The 13344-nt window shown below is 36.3% G+C and overlaps 1 protein-coding gene across 7 annotated transcripts in view; it reads left to right on the top strand.

Moving 5' to 3' along the window:
• GRIK1 (glutamate ionotropic receptor kainate type subunit 1) overlaps positions 1-13344 on the top strand; it is a 376947-nt gene that overhangs the window by 346491 nt on the left and 17112 nt on the right. For all 7 annotated transcript variants that reach the window (XM_039219393.1, XM_039219391.1, XM_039219389.1 and 4 more), the window contains 2 exons: positions 6126-6351; positions 12140-12390. In XM_039219393.1, the coding sequence (XP_039075324.1) occupies positions 6126-6351; positions 12140-12390 (477 nt within the window). The remainder of the gene's footprint in view (positions 1-6125; positions 6352-12139; positions 12391-13344) is intronic.

Below are 13344 nucleotides of genomic sequence, written 5' to 3'. Positions count from 1 at the left end.
GGTTGGCATTGTAAGAGATAGGAGAGGGACAGGTATAAAAGTGTGTACAAAGCTTGAATACCTGAATAGCAATAAAGAGACAAGATGCACATGGACTTGTTAAATACAATGCAACATGTGATTAAGTAGCATGTCTTGTGTAGTCAGGAAGTGATGTGAACATTAGAAGTCCTTGTGAGCCAGAAAGGTAGAAAATGCTCATTTAAGAAATGTTTCTCAGTAGAAGCTTGCCTTGTAACAAATCACTATCCTCTCAGACCCAAGCCAGAGGATTACACAGATTAGATCATGATTCAGTCTAAAATGACTCGGATAAAATGGGTTTAAAAAAATCATAACAGACTTGTCATTTCTGGCTTTCATGGTCTAGGGACTTTGGACCAGCTATGGGAATAAGGGACTCTCTAACCTTCATAATCTCCTTCCAAGGAGTGGTTAAGAGCTGTCATCAACTCCAAAGACATTTCAAAAAAGTTATTGAGCACCACACCAGTGGAACTGAAGCAATGGACCATTATGGGGAGACAGGTTTCAGACAGAAATAGTCATATAAGGAAGCACAAAATGAAAAACATTTCTCAAACTTCTCTGCATGAGAAGATATTAGCTTGTGTTTGAAAGATTCACCTAATTTTACCATCAGTACCCAAAATGTTAAGTCCCATAGGTTAAAAATGTATTTGTTTGGGAAGAAATCTATGAGGTCAATTAAAGCTAACCTTTTTCAAATCCTGTAATATTGCCTGCAATGGACCAATCTTTAACTCTAGACAGGAGAGAAAAACATGAAAAATGTTTTAGCAAAGGTGTTTAAATCCCACTGAGTGAGTTTTTTAAAGGGAACACATGAATTTTTAAAACCTTGGAAATTCTGCAAATGTCATAATGTTCTATCAATTCAAGATAAGAGCATGATCAACTGCAATGATCATATTACATACATTTGAAAGACAGAGGCCCTCACTATAAGTATAAATGTTTTCTTCTGAGATCTTCTTTCAAAGTGGTTTTTGTAATTTAAATATTTTTAAAATTTCATGAGAATGTATTATTTAATGAAATAATCTATTTTAATCATGTGTTAGAGAAAACAGTTGCTTTAAAGGCAACTATTTATCTGCTCCCAAAGCTTGGATTTCTACATAGATGATTTCCAGGTCTTTGATTGATTTTTAAGATTTTTCTTAAATTGGGATTTATCTAAAAAAACAAATTGAAGGTTTTAAAATGTAACTGTTTTGGGTATTTTATTTGTTCAACATGCATATATTTGCCACATTTATAACATCACTTTTAATAAGGTTATAAAGATCAAATATGAATAATTTATCCCCAGTGTATACATATGTGTATGTGGTTATGCAGAGATATATATAAGCATATATATACATGGACCTACATATAAAGTCTTCAGATGTCTTGGTCTTACATAGAATTGCCTAATTATTTATTCTACTAAATAATAGGATTATACAATTCCAATGTAGAAGCTTTATAACCTGGTTCAAGAAATGTTGTGATAAATAATGCTTATCGCAGTAAAAATGAGATATTAGAGACATATGTCTATAAGATGGAGTTTCTACCAGTCTTAAGACCATCTGACACTGAAGAATTTATACATATTTATAAACACAGGAAGTGGTGTGAACTTCCTTCCTGTTCACATAGGAAGAAACCCTGCAACTGAAAAGAACAGAACTATATGAAGGACAAAATACTGTTAAAGGAAAACAATATAAACAATATCCACACTTCTTTCTAGGTCCCAATGGTCACGCTTCTGAAAATACTATCTAATGTTTTGTCTAAATATATGCAAATAATTTCACACATTACATGACAATGACAAGAGGTGCAGGGGCTCTGATTATCAGAGAAATACCAACGCTACTTACTACAATTGATTCTTTAGAAAACTGTTAAAACTAGCCAAGTCATGAGTTTGTTGTTCTGTGTATTAAAACAGATGCTCTGTTGATTCCCTCTCTACTGATTAAGAACACAGACCCTGGAGCCAGATTGTGGAATCAAACCCTGGCTTTATCATTTCCTCATGTGGTGTTCTGATTCCTCACCTATAAAAGAGACATAATAACGGAATCTTTCTCATGTGGTCACCATGAAGATTAAATGAATTAATATATGCAAAGTGCTTAGAAGAGTGTTTGGCAAACAGCAAACCCTGCATGTTCTGGTTCTTATTACTCTTTTCAATAAGTAGATTTTAGGTGCACACAGACATGTTGCAAATCATTTCCCAGTGAGTGTTTAATTTGCATACACTATAAGGGGAAAAAAAGCGAGAAATGGTGGTCATCAAATGGAGATACGATAACACTTCCTTATAACAGATTTTAGATGAAAAAATGCTTAATCTTTGCCAACAATGCTTCATCAGCATCAGAAGAGCCACGTAATCAGGTTTAACCAGGCAAACTGAAATTATTGAAACCTGATGCTCTTGCAGTATTAAAAAAATAGATTATTTCAGATTTAATAAATGAAAGCTTTTTGGTTTTAGTGACTTTTGCTAAGAAGCTCAGAGTACTTTACAAGTATTCTAATTAACCTTTGACATATTCATTGAAATAAGAGGCATTCACTGTTTCTATTTTTTGAATATGTATTATTTAAAACAATTTAGCAGGCTGAGACTACAGAAGATAATAGAAGGGCAAAACTATCCAGACTATCATTCGAACAGTTTCATTTAAAAACTGTTAAGATTTGTGTCTTAAAAATGGAAAATGTATTAAAAAGGAATAAATCTAACTGCTATCAAACTAGTACTTTTTGACCTAATAAAAAATAAACACTACAAAACAGGGCATGACAATGGCCAGAATTCAAAGGTAAAGAGGAAAGAGACCCTAAGTCTGTGCTTGTTCTTTCACTAACCAAATGTGACCTTCTGTGTGTCTCCAAAGTCAGGACCTGCATTAAGTAATACAAAAGAGTTGGTCCGGAAAGTAGAACATGGAGGTTAAAGAATCCTTAAGGCAAACTGTGCCAATCATGCAGTTCTTCCTGTAGATTTCCACTGGTGGAAAACTGACTGTGTCCTCAGGTGTTTGGGCCAACTATAGGTATTTCTAGCAGTTAAAAAGGTTATTTTGTAGCCACATTTTGGGTCTTTCCATATCTCTAAGCTCCCCAGCTTCTCAGATGGTCTATAATTCCAAATGTGGAATACAGTGGAGCTTCATAACAGCATAACTGTTAAATGATGAAAGAGAATTTTAAGTGGAAGCAGAACAGTACTATTCTCTGCTACATTTTGTTTACCATCATTAAACACCAGCAAGAATAACAAGAACAGGTGAAAGGAATTGTAGAACATTCCCTGTACCTTCAACTTGACCAAGTCCTTTACCAAACAGTAGTTTTCCTACTGAGAAAAAGGTTTTGCCTTTGATACTTCAAAGGAGTCCATGCCAGGTAGACTTCCCCTCTAACACTCCAGGGAGTTCAGGTGAAGAATAACCTTCTACTCTGACAAGGAAGAAGCAGTTATGGTTGAATTAAATCCATGATCTCTGGCTCCATAGAGAAGATTACTCATACTGTGGTATGAAGTGCATGCTAACTCAGGGAACACTGTATTACCAAGATGTGATAATATAAGAAAAGAAATTGAGAGTAAGAGTTTAGAAGTTTTGTAGTTCACGGATATTGTGATGACACCAAGTACATGATCGGCAGATACTTCTCCTTGAGGATTGTTGAGTGCTTTTAGTAAGCCACATGTTATACTAGCTGCATGCTAGTCATATGTAGTAAGACCAAAGATAGGTCTGTCATGTATTGAAAAGTTAGACAACCCCCACAGTAGATACTTTCAGAACCACACCTGATAGGGCTCAATAACTACCTTGTAGGCTTTGAGTTGAATCCTTTCATCTCCTTGCATGATCTTTCATTCCTGGATGCCCCACACTTGTCCATTTACCATAAATGAATGGATCATTTACTTTGTTTTGCCCTCAACTTCCTTAGACTAAAAATCCAGTTTTCTATTTACAACATTTATTTTTAATAAAATTTAAATATGATTAAAAACATAGATGTTTCCATGGGATTTTTTTATATGGAGGTTGTTTCCAAGTTTGTGTTAATATGAAACAAATAGCAAACTACTTCAGTGAATAATATGAGTTTATGAATTTAAGCTATATTGTCATAGGTATAACAAATGAGATTAAATTCATTCTCAGAAGATATTTGGCAATAAGACATCCACCTTCCCAAGATCATCATAGTCCAGTGGAAAGAACATTGAATTAGATGTTGGAAGTCTTGGGGTCCAGTATTAGTCCTGACACTAACTAGTTCTGTGACTTTCATGAAGTCTCCAAATCTTCTACATCAAAATTTTCTCCTCTGTGAAAATCGCAGTTTGAATGAGACAATTTTTAAAGTCTCTGACAACTTTAAAATTTCATACTTCTAAGAAAATTATTTTCCCTTAAAGTAGTTCTGATGGAGGAATAATTTTCCCAGCTGTGCATTTACTACCAAAAGACAGACTGACCTCCCTGTACTCCTTTGAGTTGCTCTTTATTATAAATTTAGCATTATCCATTTCTTAGAGGTTGAAATTATCCAACAAATGAAGCACTGACCCTGATCCCCAAAAAAATGCCTTTGTCATGGAGACATGAGCTCCAATTTGCAGATATCTCTGGGGTTGAGGAGTAATTCACAGGGGCCTAATCATGATAGAATGGCTTCCATAAAATACCAGTATCTATAAGGTACTGTTTATTGAATTGTTGTTTGTCTCACAAGACCTTTCTCAGGGGGGATCTTCAAATGCCTAACAATCCAAAATAAAGCCATCTGTCCTCCCTTAACTCATAAAGCCTACAGCATTAACCCAGGTCCTAAATAGAGTTAGGAATTAAGTGAGCCCCCAGGACCACTTGAGCATGAATAACCACGCCAGAGTTGATTCCATAGGTATTCCATTTATTGCTTATGGCCCCAAATCATGTTTTAAGCTTTTTTGCACTCCTGAGATGATATACCCTAATGCTTGCCAAAGATGCTGTCTAGTGTGTAGGGGCTGGAGTTAGCTCAGAATTATCAGTAATTCCCATAATGTCTGTCATTTTCAAAACAAATGGAGGGGAGTGTTGATGCAAATGAAGATAAATTCACGGAAAAAAACTGGAAAAATATGGAAATTACAGAGTAAAATGTAAAATGTCTAATCATAGATCATTATTCAAAAGAATAGAAAATCCATATCCAAGCAATATGAAAACCAGGGCAGCATATTTTAACAAAGAAAGTAAGGTAATGAGATAATGTAATGTATAGATGCATATATCATATGCATCATATTTATGGTTTATTATTGAATCTATCAAAAAGCCAAATAAGAGAAAAGACAAAATCATCGAACACTTTGAAATGAAATATTCAGCCCTCACTTTCTAAAACATAGTTGCAATTAAAATTGAATATGTACAGAAAAAGCATATAAATACAGCACAAAGAGTTTTCCGATCTGAATTTTAACTTGAAAAGAACATTTATATTCTAAGTTTTCTAGAAAACATAAGAGTGAATGTCAGTTCTTTCATAAATAAAGCAGCAAAAGCATATGATTTATCTCAAGGCTGTCCCCAGCAAAGGCATGCTGTCAGGTATTGAGACCTACATACCAGAAAGCAGTAAGACAAGCCAACTGAAGGTAAGTAGATAAAGGGAATGGAGTCAATAAGTAGAGTCCTGGAGTGAGCTAGTCACTCCTTGGCCCAATGGGCCTTGAAGATCTCTTCTCAGTGGCCACATTTCTTTAAGCAAATGCTGTCACTGATACCAGTGTTCTTTCTTCCCTAACTGGAAACAGCAAAAGGACTCTGAGCCAATGTCTTACATCGTTAATTGGCAAGATTTCCCTTTCCTTCAATAGTTGCCTCAGTGCCTTCAGTGATTTCCCATAGTGAATTGGACTCTACTTAACTACTAAACTGAAGTCCAAGGATCATCAATATGGGTTTCCTACATGAAAAGAAAGAATTCCTATACTATTTAAACCACTGGAGTTTTGAATGGCTTTAGGATGCATTTTCTCAGAGTTCTTTTGCTGGGGGGTGTGCTTTCTTTACCTGCAGAAATCAAAGATATCCACCTATGAGAAGATGTGGGCGTTTATGAGCAGCAGGCAGCAGACAGCTCTGGTAAAAAACAGTGATGAAGGGATCCAAAGAGTACTTACCACTGACTACGCCCTGCTGATGGAGTCCACCAGCATTGAGTATGTGACGCAGAGAAACTGCAACCTCACTCAAATTGGTGGCCTCATTGACTCCAAGGGTTATGGAGTGGGAACACCTATCGGTAAGAGAGGCAAGGCCTCAGACAAGACTGAGATGGGCAATGTCAATTATGAGGGATAGAAGGGAATAAACTCAGAGATACCTACTCCACACTCTGAGAAGTCCTGCAAGCCTTTAGTGGACCAATAAATAAGGGAAAGACTCATGTAGATCAGGGCCATGGTTTGAACTGACAATTCCCAGATGTTTAACTTAATAAACTTTCAATCCACTATTTCTTTTGAGTTCTACCACTAGATATCTGAGTATATAGACTGTATTATGTTACCCTCAAAAATATTTTTTAGACAAAGAACTTTTCTGTTTATTTTTATTTTATATTAATTGTTTTAAATTAATTTATTTATTTTAAGGGGGAATGGAGGTGCAGAAAGAGAGGGAGAAAGAGAATCGCAAGCAGGCTCCAAGCTGTCAGTGCAGAACTTGACACAGGGCTCAAACCAGCCAACAGTGAGATCATTACCTGAGTTAAAGTTAAGAGTCAGATGCTCAACAGACTGAGACACCCAGGTGCCCTGCTCAAAAAATATTTTTAAAAGAATATCTTCCTGATTAATCCTCTTGACATTATTTCCTTCAGTACTTACACATGCCTGTATAATTTTTCTATCTTAAATTATATTGGAATGCAACAAAATTAATTATGCATTTAGATGACAAAAGTTGAAAGGCTAAAGTTCCATGTCAGTAGAAGTAAAACAAAAGCTATATCTATAAGAGAAAAAAAGTTAAAGATTAACTTATAGTGGGTTTTTTGGGCAGTATGGTACAATCAAGGATAACTATCTTAAACCTCCAAATAATCCTATTTCTGCATTTTGTGCTACTGTTTTTTCTAGGGGTATTATTGCCTTGTCGGCATGCAGACCCATACAGCAAGGTTTTCTTGTATGTCTAACATATAGAACTATATTCTATATTTAAGGGACAATTATGGATTCCCTCTCTATAGAAAACTATATTGGATAATGTTCCTGCATGGTGGTAATATGCTCTTTTCAAGTGAGTCATTAGTAATTTTGTGATAAGCATTCCAAAAATTTTTTAATGTTTATTTTATTTTTGAGAGAGAGACAGAGTGTGAGTGGGAAGGGGCAGAGAGAGAAGGAAAGACAAAAAGTCCAAGCAGGCTCCAGGCTCTGACCTATCAGATCAGAGCCCAATGCAGGGCTTGACTTCACAAACCATGAGATCATGACTTGAGCCAAAGTCAGATGCTAAACCAGTTGAGCCACCCAGGTGCCCCATGATAAGCATTCCAAAGGAGAGGGATCAGAGGCCATCTTAGACCACTGGGCTAGTCTAATAAACAGAAATCTTGGTTACAGTCAAGTCATATTGTAAAGAATCCAAGGTCAATTAGATGTGCTTGTTTTTATTATTATTTTTTGTTGTTTGAAAGGGATTGTCCAATCCCACGCTCAACATTAGACAGGGATCACAAATTCAAATGCTTACAGAGGCCAAGCAGATATCATAATTGAATAAACTTGCTTGCTTGAGGAAACAATAGGGAATGTAGCAACTTTGGAAAATTAATAGACCACACGAAGCATCTAATTGGGGCACCTGCTTTTCAGGTTAGTCATTGCACATGCGAGAATTTGAAGACAAGTATGTAGACATTCCATTTTTCATTTAAAAAAAGTCAGATTTTAGGGGAGCCTGGGTGGCTCAGTTGGTTGAGCATCTGACTCTTGGTTTTAGCTCAGGTCATGATCTCATGGTTTGTGAAGTCAAGCCCCACACTGTCAGGGCAGAGCCTACTTGGGATTCTCTGTCTCTCTCTCTGTCTCTCTTGTTCTCTCCCTCTCCATCTCTCTCTCTCTAAAAGTAAATAAACTAACTTAAAACAATAAATTAAGAAACTTAAATTTTCAGATTTTAAGTAGACTGTCCTAATAGTAAGACATTTAGCCACAAATGCATTTAAAAAAAGAGAGAGAAAGACTAGGTATCCCATACTCAATTTTTGATCGGTATTAATTCAATTCACCAGATAAAGATCAATTTTCTCTACCTTTCAGCATGAATACACAACTAATTTGACTCCCTGCTATCTGGTGTTAGAAATATATGCTATGGAGAAATTAACTGTATTATTATTATCAAGAATGTATTCTAAATAAATCTGCAGAATGATTTAGCAACGGAACCTATAGGTACCCTCTTGTCCCTTTCTTTTCATTAACTTTCCCTGATGAAAATGCTAATATTGTCAGTAAAGTGCATATTTTCCCCAAATGGAAAATTCTTCTGTGATTAAGCCAACATGTTCTGCAGGGGGCTCAGTGGGATTGTTAGACACTATTTAAAAGAATACTGTGACTCGTTTTGAAAAAAATCTACTATTTCCCTAACCAAGCCTTGTCACTTCACTTTCGATAATATGGGTGGGAGGGAGTTAGGCAGATGTTATTTTTGTATATTCCATTACTGCTGCTTTCAGGTAAAGGGGCTGATAAATGGACCATAAGTCAGACAAAAACACCAGGAGTGGGTGCTTTTGCCCAAGTCTTTCCAAATCAAGACCTTAAGACTGATTGCCTTATATTCTGCATCTTCTCAGGGAAGTAATTGTGGTTTCCCAACAGAATTACGTTTAGATTAAATTACAGAGTTGAAAACTGCACTTTTATCATTTTGTGTTCTACCTCTGAAGCCTGACCACCTTTCAACACTAGGCCTTGCTCACCAACTTTCCTGTCTGGCAATAATGATAGAAAATAACAATGTGTCTCATTCTTTATGAGAGTATTTATACTTTACTATGAAACTTTTAATGGGCATTTCTTCTAATGAACAGAATATAACACTAGAGTTAAAATTTGGGGGTGGGGCAAATAGAAAGGAAGCAAAGGACTTTTTTCTCCAACAGTCCTGAATCAATGTGGCAATTTGAAAATTACTCTGCCCTCCTGTAAATGAGGCTGACCCTTTGATGAGTTTCACTGTATTTTATATTATATGAGATAGAGATCTGAATGTTCTCATTCATTCTACTTTTTGCCACTCTCACCCATAAGTTGATCGAAAGTTGAAGAACCTTTCCCCCTCCCTAGATAAAGAGAAATACACTCCAGGAATTTTTCATACTGGTTATAAACCTGTCAGGCTTTTAAACCAAAAACAATGAAGGAATAATTGGAACAGATGGCAAACTTCAGAGAGAATACATCCATTGGGAATACAGCTGTTGGATAAATTTGTGAGATGTGTCTTCTATGATGAATTGACTCTTTAAGAAAGCTCACTTGCTATTCAGGAAGGTGTGTGTGTGTTTCTGTGTGCACGCGCACACACACACGTGTGTGTGTGTGTCTATGTTTTTTCAAGTGACTTGTTATAAATCACTTCTTATGCCACTCAGTCCACTTAAGTAACAACAGCAAAGACTGAGCTAAAATATATTCAGATACACAAAATTCTCCATACACTTTGGTTCTTGCTCTCACTGACTCTGTGAAGGCTTCAAACTCTTTCCCATGGTCAAAGATTGGCAAAGTCAGTTCAGTCACAACACAAAATTGAAGACTGCTTCTTTGAGACTCTCAGGACAGAAGTTCTGGAAATGGGCTTCCTTAGGGATTTGAAATAAAGCTTCAAGAGAATGAGAGCAGTTACGGCTTAAACAAGTTACCGGGAGGCTGGAAATTACCTTCCTTAGAGAATAACTAAACGGAGATCCGATCCCCTGTCTGTCTGAATGTTTTAGGTATTGTGCAGCCTGGAGTCAGAAGGGGAGCGCCAGTCAACATTTATTGAGTGCCCACTGTGTATACTGCTATGATTACAGCAGCAACCGCTACCATAAGAATCACTCTTAGGCTCTTCAAAGCATTTTCTCATACATTAAAGCAAAGCTCTCCTGGTTCACTTAATTGCTCACATGCTATGGGTATGTTAATGGTGCTAATTTTGACACTACCCATTATTCTGGGGGTGTTTAAGCAAGCAGCCAATATCTTTTATTTTGGCTTACAAGAGCCATTTTCTCACCAAAAATCCATTCATTTAATTGACACGCCATTCCAAAGCTAACTCCAAGACATTTTGCTCTTCTTTTAAACTTGATTTTTACTACTGACAATGACTTTAGGAAGTCTTGGGAGGAAAGAAAGAAAAATGACAAATGCCACAATGTGAACCTTCTGCTTTTCCAACGAAAAACATGCCATGGAACATAAGGTTTGTGTATGTGGAGGTTGAAGGCAGGAAGGAGAGCAGGCTGTGGAGTAGAGGAAGCAGCTTTCATGGAAATAACACTAGGTAAGAAGTAAGAGGAAATGAGTTAAATCCTTGCCTCTCTCTGCCAGTAACTAGTACTTTTACTCATACTTTCACATCCTAAGTTTCTTCCAGTCTAAAATATGCGGACCAGACTATATGATTTCTAGGATCTCTTCTGGTTCTAAGATGACACATTTTTCAACTTGCTATTTTATCTTTGCCTTTTTAAAAAAGTCTACCAAAAAAACTTCAAAATTTGCAAACAGAAAGAGACAAGGTGTACTACTTTCCTTCTGAGTTGGAAGAAATACTAACAAAAACTCTTAGCATCCAGAGAGAAGTTGAGTAAATGCATTTTACCGTCTTTTTTTAAAAGTTTTTTTCCAGTTTTATTGAGATCTAGTTGATATATAGCACTATGTAAGCCTAAAATGTATAACATAATGATTTGATATATGTATAAATTACAAAGTAATCACCACAGTAAGTTTAGTTAACATACATCATCTCACATAGTTACAAATTATTTTTCTTGTGATGAGAACTTTTAGCATCTTGTTAATCTTTTAATCTCTTCCTTTGCATTAATTGGCATAGGAATCCAGTACTGGGCAAGCTATGGCTACAGACAGATGTCAGTACTGTCTAACCCTAAAATAATTAAAAGTTTGATGACATTACTAGAAGATTGAGTACAAAAAATACCAATAAAGTCCTTGCAAATTTTCCAAGCCTAACTGAATTTTGCAGAACTTTTGAAGTATACAAAACTAATCTTAATGACATATTACTAAGTGTATTAGTCAGTATGGACTAATTGCTATAACCAACACTTGTTATTTTCAAAAAGCTTACACAGTAAATGTTTCTTGATCTTGTCATGGGTCCAGTGTGGATTGCAAGAGAGACTGCTTCATGCGGCCATCCTGGGACCCAAACTCCTTCCAATTGGTGGTTCCACTCCCCCTACTGACTTGGTGTTCTTTCCTTCCTACTGTGTATTTGGGAAAAAGGAGAGAGAAACTAGAGAATCGTGTTGGGAGAATGGGAGATAAGACTGAAAACAGTCATATGTCACGTCAGTTCCTCATAGCTAGAAACTGATCACATCACCATACTGAATTAATTGTAAGGAAGACTGGGAAATGTGTAGCTGCTGCCCTAGGAAGAAGATGAGCACATGTGTTCATCTAGCCAAACTGTCACAATATTAAACAACTGAGAAAAAATAGAGTCTGAACAACAAAATCCCCCAACGTGGGGAGAGCTTTTATGAAAAACTCACCAGAAGCAGAGGTATGTCACAGAATCCCCAGCTCAGCTTTTCCTTATTTAAAAGGAACAGACAGCCTGGGCAGGAGTGAATCTCAACACGTCAGCTATCCATTCTCCAAGTATGTTGAGCTTTCAAAATATAGAATTCAACTTGCATGCCCGGTGCCAATGAAATTGTGGATTGGGATTTCCCAACAGCCATAAAGTAGTTACCTTTAAGACAATAATCCTTCTTGATATCTTCAACCTTTTGGTGACCAATATCCAAATGAAATTCCTTACAGGCTCGCCTTACCGGGATAAAATCACTATTGCTATCCTTCAACTACAAGAAGAGGGCAAACTGCATATGATGAAAGAAAAGTGGTGGCGGGGAAATGGCTGCCCAGAGGAAGACAGCAAAGAGGCCAGTGCTCTGGGAGTAGAAAATATTGGGGGCATCTTCATTGTTCTGGCTGCTGGACTGGTCCTTTCTGTATTTGTAGCCATTGGAGAATTTATATACAAATCACGGAAGAACAATGATATTGAACAGGTGAGTCATCTCTTTCTAGGATTAGGTAGTTTTTAGTTTGTGTTATCTGTCTTAAGTTGGGGGGTTTTAAAGATGCCTGCCCTTTTTGTAACAGTCTATTGAATTAGATGCCCAGAAGAGCCATTTCTGAGTTATAGCAAAGAGCTATTGAATCCCTGCCAGGTGCTGCTGGCACTGCGGTGCCATCATTTATTAATGAGAAGAAGGAAGTGCCTTATATACTAAATCCAATTAGCACTATTTGGAATGGCAGTGCAGAAATTCCAAACCCAGTTAATTTCTTGAACAGTTATTTGCTCTTAAGATAGAAATCCTCAATAAAGCAGGCAAGAAATAAATCCAAAATCAGAAAAGATATAAAAAGATCTTTGAGAGAAATGTTACCGTCCTTTCTTGAAGTATGGATGCCGAGCACATGTACTAATGCAAATCAATTTACATAAAGATATAAATGCAGTATTTTGAAACTGAGCATTTACGTCTCCCAAAACATGATTAGTAAAAGGGTTATTCATCAGTTTTTTGACCAGGAATATGAAAAATAATACAGAATGGCAATGAAATATATTAGAGACTTTATTTTTCCAAATTGTATTTAGGATTATAGTCGGTTTCAACAATCATTTTTGCCTGTCACTTTTATTTTTGATAGAAATCACACCAGGAGCTTCTACCGTTCTGTATAAGATGATGGTATTAAAGATAATTCCTTCATAAGCATACTAGAATCAACAAAATACAAAGCTCATGCCCATCGTAGTGCATTAGACCACCCATTCAATTTAAAATTATTGTTAGAATTTTGAGACTATAAACTATTAATAATGGCTAGTTTAATGCTCAGCTATCACTGTCTTGAAATTACTAATCATTTTTAAACAAGGGTTTCACTTCCATTGGGCCCCACAAATTATGTAGCCAGTTCTCATGAATAATTTCCACCAGTCCCACCTC

This window comes from Hyaena hyaena, unplaced genomic scaffold (assembly GCF_003009895.1).
Source record: "Hyaena hyaena isolate Hyena2069 unplaced genomic scaffold, ASM300989v1 scaffold_813, whole genome shotgun sequence".
NCBI lineage: Eukaryota > Metazoa > Chordata > Mammalia > Carnivora > Hyaenidae > Hyaena > Hyaena hyaena.
Note: the sequence above shows the minus strand (reverse complement) of the source record. Positions and strands in the feature narration are given on the sequence as shown.